Raw genomic sequence first — 24,843 nt, forward strand, 5'->3', positions numbered from 1 at the left:
TTAAAGAACGAAGGTTCGAACGTTCGTTCGCAAAACCCTGACGAAGTTCGAATCCCCAAAACAGGCTTCGGGGACAACCTTAACACACACACACACACGCACACGCACGCACACGCACACACACACTAATAACTGGGACAGGAAGCCTGGGACCATCCATGATAATGACTTGCTTACCATTAAATAATTTTTATACCTAGAACTAATTTAATTTAGAACCATTCTCTCACTCTCCTCTCTATGTCTGTATGTGTAATAAACCAACATGGCTTGTTGTTTTCAGGAGCGGCAATGGAGGAGGCAGCCACCATCACCAGATCCAACTTCAAGGTAGGAGCCCCCACTAGTCTCTCGTCTCCCAACCAGAAACACTTTGTTTGCCAAATGTAAACACTGTTTTAGGAGTTCAATTCAAACATAGTTTAGGAGTTGTGAGGAGAAACATTCAACTTACAGAGTTCACAGAGAGAGAACGTACAAGGGGAGACTGTGTTGTATGGGGGAAACTTAACAGGGCTTAAAGCTGGGGTAACCGAATTGGTAGAAATTTTATTTAAAACTTTTATTTAAACTCGAAAGGCAACCGAGGTTTCCCTCATTCACGTCGAGTGTACATACAGAAATAAGCATAAATAAAGCATATAAAATCACACAACATATAAAATCAAAATGAGCCAAAGAGCAAGAATAACAAATCAATTAAAACACGTACAACTTCATTGACAAAGGTTTGAGATTCATGTTTTAAACTCTGCAACAGAGGGGAGAATCTCAAGCTTTAAGGACGGTTGGAGTTAATTCCGTGAGCTAGAGGGGCATCATAGTGAAATGCAGATTTACAGATTTATCCTGTTCCGAGCAAACCAGAGGGAGCTTAGTTGTCCAGCAAAAATTTAGCAGGTTCTGCATAACTTCTGAAGCCCGGTGGCTTGTGCTACAGTATGTGATACAGTCTACACGTGCAACAGAGGCTTGTGCTACAGTATGTGCAACAGAGGCTTGTGCTACAGTATGTGATACAGTCTATGCAACAGAGGTGTGTGCTACAGTCTGTGCAACAGAGGCGTGTGCTACAGTCTACACGTGCAACAGAGACTTGTGCTACAGTCTACACGTGCAACAGAGGCTTGTGCTACAGTCTATGCAACAGAGGCTTGTGCTACAGTCTATGCAACAGAGGCTTGTGCTACAGTCTACACGTGCAACAGAGGCTTGTGCTACAGTCTACACGTGCAACAGAGGCTTGTGCTACAGTCTATGCAACAGAGGCTTGTGCTACAGTCTATGCAACAGAGGCTTGTGCTACAGTCTACACGTGCAACAGAGGCTTGTGCTACAGTCTACACGTGCAACAGAGGCTTGTGCTACAGTCTACACGTGCAACAGAGGCTTGTGCTACAGTCTACACGTGCAACAGAGACTTGTGCTACAGTCCACACATGCAACAGAGACTTGTGCTACAGTATGTGCAACAGAGACTTGTGCTACAGTCCACACATGCAACAGAGACTTGTGCTACAGTATGTGCAACAGAGACTTGTGCTACAGTCCACACATGCAACAGAGACTTGTGCTACAGTATGTGCAACAGAGGCTTGTGCTACAGTCTGTGCAACAGAGGCTTGTGCTACAGTCTACACGTGCAACAGAGGCTTGTGCTACAGTCTACACGTGCAACAGAGACTTGTGCTACAGTCTACACGTGCAACAGAGACTTGTGCTACAGTATGTGCAACAGAGGCTTGTGCTACAGTATGTGCAACAGAGGCTTGTGCTACAGTCTACACGTGCAACAGAGGCTTGTGCTACAGTATGTGCAACAGAGACTTGTGCTACAGTATACACGTGCAACAGAGACTTGTTCTACAGTCTACACGTGCAACAGAGACTTGTGCTACAGTATGTGCAACAGAGGCTTGTGCTACAGTCTACACGTGCAACAGAGGCTTGTGCTACAGTCTACACGTGCAACAGAGACTTGTGCTACAGTATGTGCAACAGAGGCTTGTGCTACAGTCTACACGTGCAACAGAGACTTGTGCTACAGTATGTGCAACAGAGGCTTGTGCTACAGTATACACGTGCAACAGAGACTTGTGCTACAGTCTACACGTGCAACAGAGGCTTGTGCTACAGTCTACACGTGCAACAGAGGCTTGTGCTACAGTCTACACGTGCAACAGAGACTTGTGCTACAGTATGTGCAACAGAGGCTTGTGCTACAGTATACACGTGCAACAGAGACTTGTGCTACAGTCTACACGTGCAACAGAGGCTTGTGCTACAGTATACACGTGCAACAGAGACTTGTGCTACAGTCTACACGTGCAACAGAGGCTCTGCACAGTCTCCCCGAGGCACCGGCAGCTTCAAGTCAGACTTAAAGAAATATAAATGATAAATCGTCAGGCTTTGCACACTGTATCCATGTACTTTGTACATGTAGTTTCACAGAAACTAAACTAGATGCATCTGTACAGGATCCAGAGATAGAAATCGAAAACTATTCAATAGGCAGGAAGGATAGGAATCAGTATGTAGGTGGTGTCTGTGTGTATATTCATAAAGATACCAATTTCATCAACCGTACTGACCTGAACCATGATGGAATTGAAACAGTTTGGGTGGAAATCTTATTCGAAAGGGCGAAATCCGTACTAGTAGGCACAATCTATAGACCACCACGATCTATAGATCTGCACGGTTTCAGCCAGCTAATCACCCAACCCACAAGAGTATGTGATTCAACACAAACTACCATTGATCTAATTCTGACCTCTGACAAGTTCATGATCTCCAACAAAGGGGTGATAGCATGCAGGTTAAGTGATCATTATATGATATTCTGTACCCGCAAAAAGCTAAAACAAAAGGCCGGCTGTCACAAAACAGTCACACCTAGGGACCTCAAAACCTACTCTAGAGAGGCCTTTAACCAAGAACATGGACTGGTCAGATGAGCTCAGTGGTACACTGGTTGAAGAAACATGGCTTGGTTTCAAAACCAAATTCACAACAATACTTAACAACATGGCACCCCTAAGAACCACCAGGGTTAAAAATCGTGCTGAGCCATGGATGCACACTGAAATACTGACCACTATGAAAACCAGAGACAAAAAAATGCTCGGAACTTCATAAAAGTCAGACAAAGCTTACCAAAAGCTCAAAAAGTGAACTCCAAGCCCACGTGGTTGAACAAAAAATTCAAAGAAACAGACTAAGAAATGACGTAAACACCATGATCAAAACAGCAAAAAAATATTTCATCAATGACAAAACTGAGGAAAACAAAAACAAACCATGCGAACTTTGGAAATTACTCAGCAACCAATTAGGCTGCAGCAAAAAACTAAAAACCAGATTTACAAACATAAACATAAAGACAGAAAACACTCTCATCACAGACAAACTGGATGTGGCCAAATACCTAAACATACTCTTTACAAACATAGCCACAACACTGGTTAATAAACTACCCTCCCACTCAGGGCATTATGGGGTAGAACACATAGTAGCATACTACAAAAACCTAGGGGTCCGCAAAGACGACTTCAAACTGGAAATGGTAACAACAGATGAGGTAGCCTACTGAAAAAACTGAGCGCCCTCAAACCTAACAAGGCCACTGGCCATGACAACATCCCCTCCAAATTCCTCAGAGACTCAGCAGCCGCCATCACCCCAATCATCACACAGATAATAAACCTCTCCATAAAACAGGGACACATCCCCAAGGACTTCAAAATTGCGAAAGTGACACCCCTGCACAAAAAGGGCAGCAAATTAGACCCAGGCAACTACCGCCCTGTTTCTATTCTTACCTCCATCTCGAACAGGTCAAAAAGTACCTAGCAGAAAAAAATATAATCTACGAATTCCAATCTGGCTTCAGAACATCCCACTCCAGCGGCGTCTGAGTGGCGCAGTGGGCAAGGCGCTTGCCACTAACGCAGGAGATGCTGGTATCGAGCCCAGCTCTCTGCGTTGCTACCGGCTTGGCCAGTCGTCATACTAACACAATTGGCAGTGTTAGAGGGTGGGAAAGCCGGTGGGTGGGGATTGGACGTTGTGGACATCGACTCCTACAGGTCGGTTGGTGCGCCTGTACAGCAGAATCAGGAAGTATCGGGGGCAGCGTGAGCCTCCCACACGTTACTCCTCGCCACTGAGAGATCGCGCTGTTCAGGTGAAAAGATGCGACAGCTGCCTCCTCGTGTACCGGAGGGGACACGTGATGCAAGGCTTGGTCCTCACTGCAGCCGACCAGTGGGAGGCATAGTCTAGCAACGTTCGAGACAGGGGAGGGGAGAATTGAAGGGAGAATTGGCGAGGCGAAATTGGGATGGGAGAAAAATAGAAAATAAAAGTGGATAAAAAAAAAAGAACATCCCACTCCACTGACACATGCCTTCTCTATTTGAACGACCACATCAAACAAGAGGTGGACACGGGCAAATACTGCGGCATGGTCATGCTGGACCTACAAAAGGCCTTCGACACTGTCAATCACTCCATTCTGATTGACAAGCTAAAAGCAATTGGTTTTGATAGTCTATCTATCAGTGAGCTGGATGCAATCCTACCTGGAGGGGAGAGAACAGATGGTGGAGGTAAACAGTACTCTACCCCCCCCTCACAGTGAGCTGTGGTGTTCCACAAGGAAGCATACTAGGACCGCTACTGTTCCTAATTTATGCAAATGACATGTCGTCAGCTTGTGTCTGCAACTTGTTCTTGTTCGCGGATGACTCAGCCCTGCTGGTCTCTGATAAGAACAAGTTACAGGTTGAAAAAACCCTCAGCTCAGAACTCGGCAGAATCTGCACCTGGCTCACTGATAACAAACTATCATTACACCTGGGTAAAACAGTATATGTATGTATATTGAACACTTTTGTCTACGTACTTGACTTCTATTTAATTTTTTTATCTTTTTCCCCCTCCTTTTTCCTCCGATTTCTCTCCCATCCCAATGTTAGTTGTTATGCCAATTCCCAATCCCCTTCCTGGTCGCTGTGCACTTACCCCCCACAGTCGGTCTGGGAGAGTGGAGGCTATCACGTGCTTCCTCCGACACACGTCTAGCCAATCAACCGCTTCTTTTCACCTGGCAGCGCGGACTCTCACTGAGAGGGTGTAACGTGTGGAAGGATCACACTACCCCCCTTAGATCCTATCCGTGCTGAGCAGGCGCCCCGACCGAACTGTAGGAGTCGCTGTTTACAACGACCCGGACCCACCCCGCCAGCTTTCCCACCCTCTAATACAGCCAATTGTATTAGTGTGAACGGCCAGCCAAGCTGGTGACAACGCCGGAGCTGTGAGCTGGATTCGAACAGGCGAATCGAACAGGCGAATCCAGCGTCTCCGGTGTTGGTGACGAACGCAATCTCCGCTACGCCACCTGACCGCCTGCTTGACTTCTATTTTATACTTATTATACTTATTTTATACTTCTATTTTTATCTAGCACAATCTCTGGAGCAAAACAGAAAGAAGCATTTTATATAAAAGTATTCTGTACTTTTGTATGACAACTAATAAAGAAACTTGAACAGAGTCCATTCTCTTCGGATCAAATAACAAACTCAACAAGACCGACGGCTTCTCAGTTACAGTGGGTGACAATATTGTCACAAGGAAAGATGAAATTACATACCTGGGTTCCATCCTAGAGGCAAATCTGTGACAAAATGGCATCCAATGTAATCAAAAAAGTCAACCAACGAACTAGATTCTTGTACCGGATCTCCTCTCTGGTAAACAAGAATACCCTGAAGACTCTGGCAGGAGCACTCATTCAAGGGTACTACGACTATGCTTGCACCTCATGGTACCAAAGCACCTCAAAGGCGCTAAAATCAAGATTACAAACATCACAAAACAAACTGGTCAGACTACTACTTGACCTTACTCCTAGAACCCACCTCACCCCTGCCCACTTTGACTACCTAGGATGGCTTAGAGTAGACAACAGAGTACAGCAACTTGCAATGGGCCTGGTCTACAAGATACACTACACCACACAGGTACCCATGTACATGTCGAAATACTTCCCAAAGGTCAGTGAATACCACTCCCACAACACCAGAGGGAGTTCCACAAATCATGTGCAACCCAGATTCGGCACAAACAAGGGACTAAACACATTTCGCAATTATGCCACAACAATGTGGAACGCCCTACCCACAGCCGTAAAAAGATGTGAACCCCTACCCACATTCAAAACCAAGAGCACCTACGGGAGGCTGCAATTAGAAACTGGCCACCGTAAATGTCCAACCCCCCCCCCCACCCCCTCCTAATAGACAGTCTCCTCCCCACCGTATGTATATATTTTCTCCCCACGTATGTATATTTCTTCTCCCACCCACCCACCCACCCTCCTAATGTACAGTCTCCTCCCCATCATATGTATATATTCTCTGTTAGGATCTATGGGTAACAGTACTGTATATTTGCATATCGTATATGTCACAAATGTAACAGTACTATATACCTGCTGTATGTCATGTATCATTATGTCCCTATGCCATAAATGTCATGATGTCATGTATGTTGTGTATGTCATAAATGTCACTATGAATTGAAAATGGGGGACCCTGATGTAAACAAGACTTTCTCTTGTCTGCATCCCCTTAACAATTGTGTGTATTGAGCCCTACTGTATTGTACCCATTCTGCAATCTGTTAAATAAAGTTTGCATTCATTCATTCATTCATTCATTCATTCATTCATTCATTCATTCATTCATTCATTCATTCATTCATTCATACTTTTCAACAAGGAACACGTGGCTGCATTCCTAACTCTGAACCTACTGTAACGGACCCCAGGAACACCACTGGCAGGCCAAACATATCTGATTAGTTGTTCAGACCACCCGGAGATTTTAGAGTGGCAAATATTACCAAAACTGTTCTAAAATAAACTGTGCTGCATGCAGTAGAAATGAACTATTAACTCATTCAGCGCCGCGGGCCTAGAGCATCTTTGTTCCTACTGTGCCACCGCTCTAAGAGATAGGAATGCATGGCGGTGTTTGCAGGGCTATATCTATATTCTATATTATAGCTATGGATACAATACTATGGCTCATTTGACATCAACTATCCATCGTTCAATATGTGAAAAATAATTAAATGTTTTCATGTATACGTTCGCGTGTTATACCGTGGTGAATATAAGTATAGTTTCAGAGTGATCCTGGCTAATTCCATAAAACGGCGCTATGGAGGAATACGTGAATTTGACAAAAATCATTGGCGTTGCTCGCCTGGACACGCTACTATTTCCAAATAAAATGTATATAATAGGTATTATGTTTCATCATGAATGCATGAAAGGGGGGGGGGGGGGTCGTTTTTTGATGCTTTGATCGTCACCAACGGCATACGTTCTGGAGTACGTTACACATGGTCGTTGCGATCGATGTGAAATCATGGTTGGATCAAAGCAGGATTGATGTCATATAGTCCTTACCTTCACTAGGAGGTACCCCAAAAAGAATATTCCAATTGTCTGATCGCGATTTCCAATATTGGTGTCCATCGTGTCGCCAACATAATCCACCACAACACATGCATCGGGGGCATTGGACGCGTTTCAATGCCATCGAGTGAACCGCTAGACTCGCCTGACCAAAAAAACTGCGCCCGGAGTGAATTAAACGTAACACCGGGTGTGAAAAAAAGGTTTCGAAGGGTGGGTGATACTGCCACCTATCAGGATGCGGCCGGTATTGCACTCTAGCGATCTCAGAGTGGTTCTTTATGGTAACCCTGAGGTCCGTGTGAGAGAAATTAATAAGAATATCGAATAAAAGAAATAACGATGAAAACCCGACTATACTCGGGTCTGGCGCTGAACGGTTGGCGAGTTAACCCGACTTTCCTCGGGTCGGGCGCTGATTGAGTTAAAGTTTGCTTTTTGTTTGTTATTAGATAAATATGTATTTATCTATTGTTATTTATCTATCATCAACATCCTGTAGACTGTACCCATCATCTAGGGATTGCTATCCAACTCACAGTATAGCTCTGAAAGTCTCTCTCTGTCCACTCCCCTCTCTCTCTCTCTCTCTCCCTCTCTCTGTGTCTCTCTCTCTATCTCTGTGTGTCTCTCTCTCTCCAGTACATGTATTGGACTATGAAGCAGCAGTTAGCTCATCATACAGTCAACGGCTGCAACGTCAGACCAGGAGACCTGCTGGCCTCAGGCACCATCAGTGGACCTGTGAGTGTGTGTGTGTGTGTGTGTGTGTTATGTCTGTGCATTTCAATCTGTCTTTTACATGGTATGTTATATTATTGAAACAGGTTCAAAGGGGAAAACGCCAACTGGCGTGTATTTATTTATACAAACAAATGACAAATCAAACAACAGTACAATGTTAGGGTATAGCGTCAACTTGAGCCCAAGAGCAGAACACAGGGGAGAGGAGGCGGTTTAGATTGTTTAATTGTTAGGTACCAAGCAGACAGGGTAAAATTAACAGAAAGTGCGACAGGTGCGAGCAGGGTCACTCCTCGTGATTCTCAGGAAACGTCCTGGCTGGTGGTGTCTCAGGAAAACAGCGTAGACCGGGCGGTAGGCGATCCTGGGCACAGGGAGACAGGGTTAGGACAAGGCAAGGATACAGACAGAGAAGCAAGTAGGTTATGTCCTCGTACCAAGGTAGGTGTAGCAACACTCGGACGAGGAGTGGCAGGAAACGCAGGGCTGGTGATGATCTGACGAGTCTCAGGTGTGTAGACTGATCCTGGGTGACAGCGTGTGGAAGCAGGGACAGGAAGGTGCCCATATAAGGGCATGGAAGCAGCAGGAGAGAGAGAGGTCCTGGCTGTGATTGTAACAAACAAACAAAAACGACTGTGGTGGTGTAGTGTGGGAAGTCTGCAATATGATGTGTGTAATTAATCAATGTGTCTTACCGTGTTGTTATTATGTGGTGGGCCTAGGTAGTCGAAAACACTCCAGGGAATAGTCCGGGGTCCAGGGTCTATATATGGGGGGCAGGCGAGAGAGAAAAAACACAGGGCAAGCAAGTGGATTAAAAATATTGGGGAATCAAGCGAGCGGAAAAAACACGAGCGTGGGGTGATTCGGGAACGGCGTCCCCACACTAGACAAGAGAGAGAGAGAAAAAACGAAGGTTAGTTACCAGCCAGTAAATACAACGTGAATCAAACAAGACGAAGGTTTAGATACCAGCGTAATTTCAAAATGCAATTTAACAGGAATAGGCAAAATAGTCAGAAAGGTATACGACGCAAACCTACTGTTCCTGGTAAAACAAACTCGCATTGTCCTCAGGGCTTGTCAGCGTTTATATACTCCCATCCGTCACTGGCACGGAGACAGGAGCCCTGATTGCAGATTGGTCACAGGTGCCTTGCTGAGTACCTCTGAGGACGCGTGTGTGTCAGGATGGTGTGACAGCACCACGCGACCTCCGGGGGGAGCTACTAGGCTGAGGCACCTGCTCAGACGCAGCCCTCACAACAATTTATCCAATCAGGTGCATTCCACGTGGGGAAATGGGAAGTAGGCAGGCCCCCACCCCCAATCCCTACCCAAACCCCCCCTCCCGCGTGTACGCCTGGCGCCTATGCCATTCTGGACGGCTGCCAACTAGTACGCGCGCTGGAGCCCCCCTGTCTCATCACCAAAGCTGGAGCCTAAGACTGTCTCATCACCAAAGCCCGATCCCCCCCGTCCCTGCCCCCTCCCGCTGGACAATCTTTACACCCTCCCTCCCGCCACCTGGCGCGACGACACTTTGTTTAATCACTTTGTTGTTGTTGCAGCCGACTATCGCATATGGTGTCTCAGGCATTCTGTAGTTGACATGTGTCAACAAATGTACATGTCTGTTTGATTTTATGTTGTGCCGTTGTTACTGTAAAAATGTAATGATTGTGATATGTTGTTGTTAATGAGACGATGAGCTGTATGTGTGTGTCACTGGAATTTCCCCAAGGGGATCAATAAAGGAATATCTTATCTTATCTTATACATGCACGCAACTAGTAAACAACAACAATCATTTTGGACCTGCAAAAATGTTTTAAATTATAGATAAATGTATCAATAATTGTTTGGGGGGCAAAGCAATTTTATTCTTTTATTCTGCACCTTTCTAAAAGCCCTGGGGATGTATTCTCTTTTTTAAATGATTACTTTACATAACAATGTTATCTATAGCACCTTTAATGATATTGTAGCAATGAGGCTGGGTTGGGTTCATTTCTCCACCACACACACACACACACACACACACACACTGTGTCTGTGGGCTCAGCCTCAGAGAGAAGGTTAATCATCACAGACCAGCTGCACCTGCGCCAATTATCGCACCTGCTTCAGTGAGCCACTACTGCCCTCTCACTCTGCAGCCGACACTCGAACCACAGCCCTCCTCCCACAGATCATATTTCCAGCCAGAAAGCCATTATTTCATAAGTAAGATCTTAACATAGCTTCTAGCAGCTTCTATCCTGTTGAGTTGTTTCCTACAATAAATGTTCCTTTCGGGTCAACGGTAGTTTGACTGGATTAGGTTACTTTCTTCAAATGGTGAATACCTCTTTTAGGGATAAAGAACAATACATTTCTCCTTGCCCTTTCTTGTGTGGGTGTGTGTGCGCATGTGCGCGTGTGTGTGATGTGCGTGTGTGTGAGTAGGATCCAGAGAGTTTTGGCTCTATGCTGGAGCTGTCCTGGAGGGGTTCTAAGACCATCGACCTGGGTGGAGGAGAGACCAGGACCTTCCTCAAAGACAGAGATGAAGTCACCATCACAGGTACAACCCCCCCCCCACAAACACACACTCTTGTCTTGTTTCATGGTCTCTGTCTGTATTATAGTGTATTATAGTGTATCGTGGTATATGGTGGTATATGGTGGTGTATCATAGTGTATCATAGTGTATTATAGTGTATCATAGTGTATTATAGTGTATTATAGTGTATCATGGTGTATCATAGTGTATCATAGTGTATCATAGTGTATTATAGTTTATCATAGTGTATTATAGTGTATACTAGTATATTATAGTGTATTGTGGTGTATCATAGTGTATCATAGTATATTATAGTGTATCATAGTGTATTATAATGTATTATAGTGTCCATTATTTAATTTCTCTTACTTTTTTGTTTGATTCTTTGTTTTAATTTTAAGTTGTTTGTTATTCTCTTCTCTATTGTTTGATTCTTGATTTATCTTTTTAATTTCTATTTCAATGTGTCAACTATTCTGTGTGTGTATGCGTGTGTGTGTGCATGCGTGTCTGTGTGTGCGTATTTCTTAACGCTTTTTATTTGAAAGTGTCCATTATTCTCTCTTTGTGTTTGATACTTAATTTCTCTCTTCTTTTGTTGAATTTGGAAATATAGCTATGTATGTACTGTATGTACGTATGTATGTATGTATGTATGTATGTATGTATGTATGTATGTATGTATGTATGTATGTATGTATGTATGTATGTATGTATGTATGTATGTATGTATGTATGTATGTATGTATGTATGTTTTTGTTTTGTTCTATGTGGACCCCAGGAGGAATAGCTGTTGCCTAGGTGACAGCTAATGGGGATCCGAATAAACAAATAAACAAATAAATAAGTAAACACACACACACAACCAGATGGAATCAGAGCGAACCATAGAGCGTTATAGAGTATAGAGTGTGTACTGTACTGTGTAGGGAACGCAAATGTCCTCATCATGTGTAAAGTGGTTACTTATCCCCATCACACTTTCCACTAAGTGGCAATAATGCAGAAAATGCTCAAGTTTTACAAGCGCCACTGAATCTCAAATGAGGACGAAGCAGTGTCTTCTGGGTAGAAAGTAGGTGGACTTTTCAAAATGTGCCTGGTGGCTGTGGGAACACTTTGGCCGTGTGCCGTGTAGATGGAGAGCGCAGCGCTCCGGCTTTAATCTCTCTGGAGCGAACGTGAAGAAGCAGGAAGCGAGACGCATCGCATCATGTCTTTTCTCTCATGTACATTTAATTCAAAAAAGGTTTTCTGCAGCAATGCAGCAAAATATCTGAACTTTTAAACAGATCGTATCAGAGTCTGTGTTCATCCATGCGTTGTAGCGTTCATTCATTAGTGATGCAGTGATGACTCAGGAACCACTGATAGTTACAGACACATGGAGTGACGGACCACTTTTTCATCTCGTCGCCTCGAGAGACATTGACACAAATGTCCTTTCCTTGTATTCCTTCATCCCAATTTGATTCTTCTCTACTTCTGGCTGGTCAATTAAGAACAACTTCTACAAAAGGGCCCATCGAAGGGTAACAGGGAAAAGGGGCAAATAAAATACAACAGACGATACATACATCACAAAGGTAAGGGGAATTATTAAAACACAGACCAAACAAATAACCAACAACCAAGTAAAAAAAGTTTATGTAAGACATGAAGCAGAACAGACTCATGTCAGTTAAAAGGCTGGGTGGGTGGGGGGAGCTCCAGTAGCTCACCGCATATCTCGGCGCTATTTCTGCGTCGGGGAAAACCGTGCTGCGTCACGGATCTGGTGGACTCCGAGTTCGATTCCCGGACCCGCCGTCATTTGCCAGAATGTCTTCCCCTGATCTATATCCCGTTTCACCCTGTATCTGTCGGTCATGCTTGACCAGAAAAGCGATAAACGCTAAAAAAAAAAAGTAAAAAAAAAAAAAAAAAAGGCTGGGTGGCGTGTATCCGTTCGGCAACTGGCTTGTCCTTCCGCGTTCCTGTTTGGCGCTCTGATTGGCCAGGTCATGTGACATGTGCGCCCAATAGCGTGTTTGCCCATTTCCACGTCAAACAGCCTGCAAACTACCTGGCGTTCTATCGCCATGCTCTAAGACAAACTCTAACCTTAACCAACTTCGAAAGAGTGCCTAAGCTTAACCGTCGAAATAACTTGCCGTCACGCTCTAAGACAAACTCTAACCTTAACCAACTTCGAAAGAGTGCCTAAGCTTAACCGTGCAAAAACTTGCCGTCCCACGATTGGCGCTCATGTCACATGACCTGGCCAATCAGAGCGCCTAGCGGGAACGTGGAAGGACAAGCCAGTTGCCGAAAGGATTCACGCGGCTGGGTGACAGCTGCAGGTGTGTGTGTGTGTGTGTGTGTGTGTGTGTGTTTGTGTAAACAACTCTGCGATAGAGTCATTAAAAGTAGCGAGGGGGATTCATTTTCAGAGGATTGACCAAAGGAAGTGTTAACACAGGGGAACATCTAGCAATAATATGGTGAGCAATTAAATGTACATCTAATAAAATACAATGGATGCTTTTAAAATAGTCCCACTTTCCACCTCTGATCACAAAGATCTCCTATTCGGCCGTTAAGTCTGACACCACGTGTGACATATATTCATGTCCGGGGCCAAACGATCTGCTTCAGACAGCAGGAGATACTAGGAGCACATACCCTAAACAGTTATTTACGACTTAGATATATTAAAACAACAAGGGACACAGCACTGAGGCGTGTTGAAAAGACCAGAGCCTCAGCCAGCGCAGGAAGCTTGGCCCCCCGGCCCCCTTATTGGAAGGTCGATATGTCACGACTTAACAACCGAATAGGTCCTCAACGGTATACTGAAGGATGACATCATTGTTGCTCTTCGGTTTGCCTTCCTGGCGTTGAAGGCGATGGTATGCACAAACGCATTTCAGCAGGTTCTGAACAACAAAATGACACATTTATGGAGAAAACAAAGTTCAATTGTCTTGGGCCAGAGCCAGTGAGTGTGCACCAGCTTGCTAGTCCAACTAGTCAGATTCTATTCACCGCAGTAGTAAAAGTATGGCTCTGTGACTTGTTTTAACGGTTTTTGGTGTTCTATAACTTCTGGATATGGGCTATAATCTGGTGTTGGCTGGACGGACCACTCGAGAAATGCATTGTTGGTTTTGGTCTTTTCGTAGGATATGTTGACAATAAGAACATTTTAAAATCCTTCAAGGAGCAAAGGATCACACTGTGCATAAACTACATCCTTTCTCCCTGTGACAATACTCTGCACTTTTTCGGGTCCTCAGCAACACAGCCCCCGAGCGCGAAGTCGACTGGATGAACGGTTCTCGAGATAATCGAAGGACAGACACACGGACAGACAGACAAACAGAGATTCAGTCTATTTTAGCGAGATATTTCATGAGACAATTCGACACAAAGTGAGGAACATTCTCTTGCCTCAGACAAAAGAGAATACATTTAATTTAACCTGCTGTTATTTATGACTGGTGTGGTGGTGCTCGGAGCTAATGTACGAGCGGTGTCCCCTGTGGCAGGAGTAGAGATCCTTCCCTGTCTCCACACCGCGGCACATTAATCATTCATCCCACTCACTCTCACCAACTGCACCCCAAAAAAAGACGTGGCAAACTTTGGCTTTGCTCATACATTTATATATATTCTTCTTCTGGAAGTAATCCAGTCTTTCTTTGTTCAACTTCTTCCACAACTCAGAGTTCTACTCTTCCGCCCCGGTGGCAGCAGCATGGAGAGTTTTCAGTCTTTGCGGTATAAATAAGTTAGTCAACTGACAGGGTTCAGGGTTTTCACCCAGAGCTTCGTAGCAGAGGTTCAGCACCTCCAGCGAGAGTCGTTTTAATCTTCCTGGGGTCTTCGGGGTCAAATTGACCCATTTTAAAATTAAATCAATGAAAAGTATGTTAAAATAAATGTTTCTATATGAAACTTCTTCTGCTTGTCTTATTTACTGTACTAAACATGTGATATGCAAATGGTACATTTCATATCACATTTCATATCTCATCAACATACTGTATAACACCCAGGGTCTTCGGGTCTTGACCCGGCCATTGAAAGTAGAGGCTATAAGGGGTCAGAGGTGAAATTTTGCCCATTTCCTTCTTTGAAAATGTTAAGACATATTGGTATTCTCTAGTAAACATTGCATTTCCAAACACACACACACACACACACACACACACACACGCTCACAGCTCTTTATAGCAGGCAGCAACATAGACTGCTGCTAGCTCACAGCTCTTTATAGCCACATAGACTGCTGCTAGCTCACAGCTCTTTATCAACATGGACTGCTGCTAGCTCACAGCTCTTTATAGCAACATAGACTGCTGCTAGCTCACAGCTCTTTATAGCAACATAGACTGCTGCTAGCTCACAGCTCTTTATAGCAACATAGACTGCTGCTAGCTCACAGCTCTTTATAGCAACATAGACTGCTGCTAGCTCACAGCTATTTATATCAGGCAGCAACATAGACTGCTGCTAGCTCACAGATCTTTATAGCAGGCAGCAACATAGACTGCTGCTAGCTCACAGCTCTTTATAACAGGCAATAACATAGACTGCTGCTAGCTCACAGCTATTTATAGCAACATAGACTGCTGCTAGCTCACTGCTCTTTATAGCAGTGCTTTAAGTACCTCGGAGCCTACATATCCGAGGACTTGACATGGACCACACACATTAACAGTGTTGTGAAGAAGGCACGACAACGCCTCTACTTCCTTAGGCGCCTAAGGAAGTTCCAAGTCAGCCAGAAGATCCTTAAGAACTTCTACTCATGTACAATAGAGAGCATCTTGACCGGCAACATCACCTCCTGGTTTGGGAATAGCACTGCACAAGACCAAAGCAGACTACAAAGAGTGACACGTTCAGCCGAACGCACAATTGGAGGGGGGCTCCCCACCCTCCAGAACATTTACTACAAGCGTTGCAAGGGCAAGGCTAAGAGAATCATTAAAGACTCCAGTCACCCGAACAACTGCCTCTTTGAACTGCTGCGGTCAGGCAAGCGATACAGGAGTCTCAAGGCGAGCACAGAAAGACTCAGAAGAAGCTTCTATCCCCAGGCCATCAGGCTGCTAAACGAACAATGAATGAACACTACACAACAACAACCACCAAACGCACATAGCACACACATCCACACGCACACACTCACTTTAAACAAACACACTGTAGCACCCACTCCACACACTTATAGCACACACCCACTTTAAACAAACACACTGTAACACCCACTCCCCACACTTTATATTTATGGATGAAGGATTGCACTACAACTCGTACACCTTACTGTAAATTGTACCTAAAATTGTACCTCATCCCATTTCTGCTTTGCACTAGATAGTACTGTACATTAGTACACTGCATAGTATTGTGTATTGTATATTATATGGTAACTCAGAACATTGTACATATGTCTATACCGAACACTGACCTCATTTTCTTCTTCTAAATTCATGCTATATTATGTTATTATGTTATTTGATACTATCTTGTCTAGCACAGTCTCTGGAGCGTAACAGTAAGAAGCATTTTGTATGAAAGTATCCTGTACTTCTGTATGACAACTATTAAAGAACTTGAACTTGAACTTGAGCAACATAGACTGCTGCTAGCTCACAGCTATTTATAGCAGGCAGCAACATAGACTGCTGCTAGCTCACAGCTATTTATAGCAACATAGACAGCTGCTAGCTCACAGCTATTTATAGCAGGCAGCAACATAGACTGCTGCTAGCTCACAGCTATTTATAGCAGGCAGCAACATAGACTGCTGCTAGCTCACAGCTCTTTATAGCAACATAGACTGCTGCTAGCTCACAGCTATTTATAGCAACATAGACTGCTGCTAGCTCACAGCTCTTTATAGCAGGCAGCAACATAGACTTCTGCTAGCTCACAGCTCTTTATAGCAACATAGACTGCTGCTAGCTCACAGCTCTTTATAGCAACATAGACTGCTGCTAGCTCACAGCTATTTATAGCAGGCAGCAACATAGACTGCTGCTAGCTCACAGCTTTTTATAGCAACATAGACTGCTGCTAGCTCACAGCTATTTATAGCAACATAGACTGCTGTTAGCTCACAGCTCTTTATAGCAGGCAGCAACATAGACTGCTGCTAGCTCACAGCTCTTTATAGCAGGCAGCAACATAGACTGCTGCTAGCTCACAGCTCTTTATAACAGGCAATAACATAGACTGCTGCTAGCTCACAGCTATTTATAGCAGGCAGCAACATAGACTGCTGCTAGCTCACAGCTCTTTATATCAACATAGACTGCTGCTAGCTCACAGCTCTTTATATCAACATAGACTGCTGCTAGCTCACAGCTCTTTATAGCAGGCACCAACATAGACTTCTGCTAGCTCACAGCTCTTTATATCAACATAGACTGCTGCTAGCTCACAGCTCTTTATATCAACATAGACTGCTGCTAGCTCACAGCTCTTTATAACAGGCAATAACATAGACTGCTGCTAGCTCACAGCTCTTTATAGCAACATAGACTGCTTCTAGCTCACAGCTCTTTATAACAGGCAATAACATAGACTGCTGCTAGCTCACAGCTATTTATAGCAACATAGACTGCTGCTAGCTCACAGCTCTTTATAGCAACATAGACTGCTTCTAGCTCACAGCTCTTTATAGCAGGCAGCAACATAAAATATATTGATTTAATTGTTAGTAATGTAGTTAGTAATGAAGAAGAAACTATGATTAGTAGGATTCTTTGGGTTTATAACTACTTTAGAATGGATGAACATGAGCCGGGTCAAATTGACCCGAAGACCCTGGGTGTGACTAAAAGACGAAGACCCTACGAGGGTCATATCATGGCATTGCATCGTCGCATTGCATTGTAGCATCGCACCGTCGCATTGCATCGTAGCATCGCATTGTTGCATCGCATCTTCGCATTGCATCGTAGCATCGCATCATCGTATGGCATCGTCACATCGCATTGTTGCATTGCATCATAGCATCGCTTCGTAGCATTGTCGCATCGTAGCATTGCATTGGTGCATCACATCATAGCATTGCATTGGTGCATCACATTGTAGCATTGCATTGTTGCATCATATTGCATCGCATTGTTGCATCATATTGTAGCATCGCATCGTAGCATCGCATCATTGCATCACATCGTAGCATCACATCGTAGCATCGCATCGTAGCATCGCATTGTTGCATCGCTTCATAGCATCGCATTGTTGCATCGCATTGTTGCATCACATCGTAGCATCGCATCATTGCATCACATCGTAGCATCACATCGTAGCATCGCATCGTAGCATCGCATTGTTGCATCGCTTCATAGCATCGCATTGTTGCATCGCATTGTTGCATCACATCGTAGCATCTCATTGTTGCATCACGTCGTTGCATGGCATCGTAGCATGGCATTGTTGCATCACATCGTAGCATCGCATTGTTGCATCACATCGTTGCATGCATTGTAGCATTTCATTGTTGCATCGCATTGTAGCATCGCAGTGTAGCATCACATCGTAGCATCGCATTGTTGCATCACATCGTAGCATCGCATTGTTGCATCACATCGTTGCATGCATTGTAGCATTTCATTGTTGCATCGCATTGTAGCATCGCAGTGTAGCATCACATCGTAGCATCGCATTGTTGCATCACATCGTAGCATCGCATTGTTGCATCACATCGTAGCATCGCATTGTTGCATCACATCGTCGCATCGCATCATAGCATTGCATCATACCTGAAGGCACGATTAGCACAATTAACTCTCCTAGGGTCAAACTCTGCACTTTCCCTCCGCTGTTGAAAGTTCACCCCTTCTTTTTGGGCAGTTCAATGTTTTCCACCCCTTCCTGTAGAGGGCCTCTGTGTTGTCTGACCAGTCCAGTCTATTGTTCAAGTGTTCTCTCCATCTCCACCTCCTCCCCTCTCAATATAGGAGGATGGCCTAGATGTAGACTCGGGTACTTTTGAAAGTTCATGAATATATATTGAGTTATATACTATGTGTGTGTGTGTGGTTACAGCAGTTGTAAAGGCTGTGGGCCAAAATCTGGGCCAATTAGTCAAGCCCAAGTTCAGTCTTCTGACACATACACACACATATCATCCAGTCAGCACTTTCCCGCATATTCCACCCTGATAGCATATTGGAAGTGGCTAGATGGGTCTGGTTGAGAGTGCGGTGCTCAATAGGATCACTACACAGGCCTTCTCTTTGATCACATTCATTATAAAAATGAATGAATGACCTTTATTTATATAGCACCCTTCACAGCACGAATGCACAGGGTGCTTTACACTACAGCATAACATATTAACACTTTGATCGCCATGGGTTAAATTCATAATTTACCATCCCTCGCCAGCTCTATTTGTCTATGGAGAAGTTCCCCTTCTTTGCAGGGCTATAACTTTTTAAATTCTATTGCTACATTGCCATTATTATGGCCCATTCAATGTCCTATATGTATTGTTCAGGGTGTAGCAACGTTAAACTTTTTCATTCACATATTCATACTAAAATATGGTCTAAAGCAGGGGTGGGCAACTTTGTATATGGTGAGGGCCACAAAATGTCCACAATCAATCTGGGGGGCCGCATTGTTTATCGGCAGTCCCGCCAGTAGTACCCCATCACTCAAATAGCCCTAATAGTCACAAGGTATATAAACAATTATAATTTGTTGTAACTTTGTTTTTATTCCATTTCAAATGCATTTAGTAATGCAATTTCAACTTTATGAATTTATAAACAGCTGAATTTAAAAGTATTGCTGTGTAACCCCAAATATATACAAAAATGATCAATTATAATTAAGGCTTCTAATAAAATAAATGTATGAACTTAAAGCCCACTGCTCAACAAACACAAAGCAGCATTCCTGCTGCATTTCACTACAACAGTAAATCAAAAGTGCAATAATAAATGATTTTGTTAAATGTATAAACTTTTATCCTGCTACTAAACAAAACATTATAACACTGAAATGCATGTTATGGATATGAAGCACTCAGGAATGTTTTGTTTAGTAGCAGGATAAAAGTGTATACATTTAACAAAATCATTTATTATTGCACTTTTGATTTACTGTTGTAGTGAAATGCAGCAGGAATGCTGCTTTGTGTTTGTGTTATTAGTGTTATCTGAACACTATAGTAAACAAGTAAAGTGCAAGTAAAGTAAAGTGCAATACTACATGCCTCCCATTTACCCTTTATCAAACTGGCATGACATTCACCCTCGCCCCACAGTGGGTCAATAATGGTTATAATAATAATAATAATAATAATAATAATAATAATAATAATAATAATAATAATAATAATAATAATAATAATAATAATAATAATGGTCCCCTCTCTACACCTCTCCATCATCTCCCCCCCTCTCTACACCTCTTCATCATCTCTTCCCCCCTCTCTACACCTCTTCATCATCTCCCCCCCCCCCCTCTCTACACCTCTTCATCATCTCCTTCCCCCCCCCCCCCTCTACACCTCTTCATCATCTCCTCCCCCCCTGTCTTTAATGAGACACTTGTGGTCTCTCTTGTTGGCGCACAATAGCAGGAATGTCAACTTCAATGTTTGTGCATGCAATCTGCATCAGATGAAATAATGTTTCATCCGACAGCCTGTTTCTCTCCTTTGACTTGATGTGCTTCATGTTTGAGAAATTGCTCTCACATATGTATGTGCTCCCAAACATACTGGCCATAGAGAGGGCAAAGTCCCTGAGGAGTGGGAAGCGGGGCTCAGGTAGCAGTTTCCAAAACGAAATTCCCCTCTCATTTCTCTTTGCTTGAAAAAAAGGATCCGACTGTAGCTCGCACAGTTCAAGCTGCAACGGTGGGGGCTGCTCTGACACCGTAGCGGTGAGGGGGCCGGCAAACAGCGCTATCCGTGACTGCATGCCGTTGAAATCTTCAAACCGATCATTGAATTGCATTTGCAGTGTTTCAATGTCGTTCATGTACTTTCCGACGGCTCAGCCATCGGATTTCTGTGTGTAGCTGCAAGTCGCCATAATCAGTGTCCATCTCTTCCAAAAAGGAGACAAACTTTCTATGGTTTAGTGACCTGTTGCCTCCACGAATTAGATTGGTAACCTTGGTAACCAAATCCATAACATGGCTGTAGTCAAGCTTCTTGGCACAGAGAGCCTCCTATATCAGATAAAAAAAAAGAAAAACGATTTAACGACTCTCGCATATAATTTTACTACACTCGACTCGCATTGGTCATTATTAGTGACCCACAATAGATGGAAATTATGTTAGCAAACTTACCTGATGTATAATGCAGTGCAGCATTGGACACTCAACGCCACTCTGCCTTAGAAGCCCGGCGAATCCTGTGCATTTTCCTTTCATTGCCGGTGCTCCATCGGTAACAACAGCCGACAGTTTATCAAAACCCCCATATTGCTGCATGGCACTTTCAACAGCGTTTCATATGTCCACACTAGGGCTGACCCCTATTAGTCAAATAGTCAACTAATCGATCGAAAGGAGCCATAGTCGACTGCCAACTCTTCTTAGTCGAATACAATACAAAAAAAATAAAAAATAAAAAAATAATAATATTATAATTTTTTTTTTTTTTTATATATTGGCCTGGGGCCGCATGGAACGTCGGTGAGGGCCGCATGCGGCCCGCGGGCCGCCAGTTGCCCCTCCCTGGTCTAAAGTATAAGTATGTTTTTATCGTTTTCTGCAGCTTTCTTCAGAATAATTTACAACTTTTTCTTTATAAATTATAAATCTTTTATTCAACTTCAGCCCTGATCATAACACCACATATTCAATTCATTTTATAATTCTAACCCTTTAAATGCCAGTGTGTGTGATGGCATATATTTGCAATATATCAAATGCAAAGTAGATTTTTCTGGGGGGGATTATTACAGGCTAGCATGTGTCAATGATTAGCAACAACACTGATTTTGATGGATTTTTTGTTTTTTGTAAGGGTCCCGCCTACACCAATCACATGCGGCTCCCTTTGTGTGTGTGTGTGAGCGAGAGAGAGAGAGAGAGAGAGCGATAGTTCTCCAACTTGTGTGAGTTGCAGTGATCTCCTGGTTGTTCCCCACCTAGGTTATCTAACTATCGCGCCACTGCAACTAGAAACACTGGCCTGGCCTGCTTCTAAGTTCAGTGGCCTGACTGCATTAAAAAAGATATATATATATATATATATTTTTGGATCTACTTTTTCTCCCCATTTTCTATTTTTCTCCCTTCCCTAATTTCGTATTGTCCAATTCTACCTTCCCCTGTCTCGAACGCTGTTAGGCCATGCCTCCCACAAGCCGGCTGCAATGTGGACGAAGCCTTGCATCACGTGTCCCCTCCGGTACTCGAGGAGGCAGCTGTCGCATCTTTTCACCTGCACAGCGCGATCTCTCAGCGGCGAGGGTCTGCGTGGGAGGGACACGCCGCCCTCGTCGCTTCCTGATTCTACTGCGCAGGCGCACCAACCGACCTGTAGGAGTCGCTGTCCACAACGTCCGATCCCCACCCACCAGCTTCCCACCCCCTAATACTGCCAATTGTATTAGTATGAACAACCAGCCAAGCTGGTAGCAACGCCGAGAGCTGGGCTCGAACCCAGCATCTCCTGCATTGGTGGCGAGCGCCTTGCCGCCCCCTATATATATTTTTCTTTTTGGATTTTTCTTTTTCTTTTGTTTAATCATCTCGCAGCGACGGCTCCCCACTTTGGGAACCACACCTAACTGGAATGATATACATTATATCAAGGAAAAAAGGTTGCGAGAGAAACAATAAATACAATAAATACTAAAGAAATAAGCTAAATGTTGGGGGGCTGCTGCAACAGGCACCAACTCACAACTAGCAAGAACAAAGTCCTAACATAAATGAGAAACAATTAGAAACAAACTATTTCTGTACGATTAGTAACAAACCAGATGAAGCTCATTCTGGGAAGAAAGTTGAATCCTTCATGTTCAGGTGTCCTTACCTTTTATGTGACCTGTTAAGGCAAAGAGGACAAAGCTATTATCATGTCAGGCTATCAAGAGTCACAAAAGAGCTACCGGTATTGATTACTGGTTACATTCAAACAATCAATGTCCAATCACATTTTGGCTTCACTTCCCACTACCTATATTATGTTTGGTCTATTGGCTCTTCGTCAAAATGTTTGGAGACCCCTGAAATATATGTTTAAGTTCACCAACAATCTAATGATGAATGAAGTTTGACTGGGAGTCTATTGAAGGGGTAAGATGGCTACCTTCACGGGGACATAGTCAAACAAAACATGTCTAACCATAGTAGAAGCTAGTAGGATGTTTGATGTGTGACAAGATGTATGTCTCTCTCTCTCTCTCTCTCTCTCTCTCTCTCTCTCTCTCTCTCTCTCTCTCTCACTCTCCTCTCTCACACTCCTCTCTCTCACTCTCCTCTCTATGTCTCTGTGTGTGCCTCTTTCTCTGTCTGTCTCTCACTCTCCTCTCTCTCTCTCTTTATTAGGTTATTGTGAGGGAGCTGGATACAGAGTGGGCTTTGGACCATGTGTGGGAACCATCCTCCCTGCGCTGACACCATGAAGAGGACACCTGTCTTTCTGTCTCACTATTCTCTCTCTTTCTGTCTGTCTCTATCTCTCTTTCTGTCTCACTATCCCTCTCTCTTTCTGTCTGTCTCTATCTCTCTTTCTGTCTCACTATACTTTCTCTTTCTGTCTGTCTCTATCTCTCTTTCTGTCTGCCTTTCTTCTCTTCTCCTATGGCATTCACATTGTTATAAATAAAACAAGGACACACGCGAAGCACATTTCATTTGAGCCACGACTAGGGGCAGAGTGGCTGAGTGAGTTACTTATTTTCTGAATGAGACTGGTTCTATAGATGCGCTTCACATTCAAAATAAATCTCAGTTTAGCAGGGCAGTATGTTCTACTGTACAGTCCCCCTTGTACAATCTTAACTAGTTGGCATTGCACTTTTTCAAACAACAAGATATTTCCAGTTCTTAAATGTATTTGGGAATGAACAAGATGATACTGCTGGCAGTGCTGGGACTGTTCCTACAAACTTGCCATGTCATTGACCAGTGGTTTTATGGTCCTGGAGAAGAGAGGAGCTGAATTCTGACTCGCTCACGTCTGCTTGAGCAACCCATGGAGGAGGAGGAGGAGGAGGGTGGGGTGAAAATGTGAAAGGATTACATTTCTTCCACAGTTCCTCTTGTCGTCCTGCTGTGAGACTCTTTTCTCAGGAGTCAGGGGAAATAAAAGATGCCTGGTTTACCTTATGTCGTCTATCACCCCAGTGTGGAAGACAATATACAGTATCATACTCCCTCTTTCTGTCTGTCTGTCTGTCTCTTGCCTTTCTTCCTCTCATCTCACTGTTTCTTTTATTTTCTTTCTTTCCATTTGTATTTTCTTGTCAGCCCCATGATACAGAAATGACTACAACTAAAGATCCCATTTGACTCTCTCTCTCTCTCTCTCTCACTCTAACTCTCACTCTCACTCTCACTCTCACTCTCACTCTCTCACTCTCACTCTCTGAAAGAAAGCACTTGAAATAATGCCTCATCAGCTTTAGTTAAGAATTCATGACAGGTTTCCCACATTGATTTGTGTGCGGAGGCTTGTAGTGAGATTTTAAATTGACCTTGTTACTGAGAGTCATCTGGAGGTCACGTTGCCAGGAGCAGTATTATTAATCAGTTGATGTTCTATGTGTTCTGGTTCTGGATTTATAATGAAGCCATTCATTGTTACTCTCTCTGTTGTGTTTGTGTCTTTTCATTTTCACACACACATTTTCATTTAAAGGTGGTATAGATAACATTTGTATGTAGAGTAATCATTTAAAATATCATTTTGACTGATTTTCGAAATGTAAAATAAATTCCTAAATTAATGTTGTTTACATGTTGTATGCATGTATATCCTCCCTACTTCCCATTTCCCTATGTGGAATGTACCTGATTGGATAAATTACATGCTGGTGCTCTAGTGCGACATCTAAATGGTAAATGGCTGCATTT

The 24,843-nt window shown here is 43.6% G+C and overlaps 1 protein-coding gene across 1 annotated transcript in view; it reads left to right on the plus strand.

Moving 5' to 3' along the window:
• fah (fumarylacetoacetate hydrolase (fumarylacetoacetase)) overlaps nt 1-24,622 on the plus strand; it is a 107,962-nt gene extending 83,340 nt beyond the window's left edge. The window contains exons 11-14 of the mRNA XM_084307696.1: nt 284-330; nt 8,138-8,239; nt 10,691-10,808; nt 23,314-24,622. Coding sequence (XP_084163822.1) covers nt 284-330; nt 8,138-8,239; nt 10,691-10,808; nt 23,314-23,390 — 344 coding nt within the window. The 3' untranslated portion in view covers nt 23,391-24,622. The remainder of the gene's footprint in view (nt 1-283; nt 331-8,137; nt 8,240-10,690; nt 10,809-23,313) is intronic.
• The last annotated feature ends 221 nt before the right edge of the window (nt 24,623-24,843 follow it).

The sequence above is a fragment of the Notolepis coatsorum genome (genome assembly GCF_963971535.1).
Source record: "Notolepis coatsorum genome assembly, chromosome: 2".
NCBI classification, from domain to species: domain Eukaryota; kingdom Metazoa; phylum Chordata; class Actinopteri; order Aulopiformes; family Paralepididae; genus Notolepis; species Notolepis coatsorum.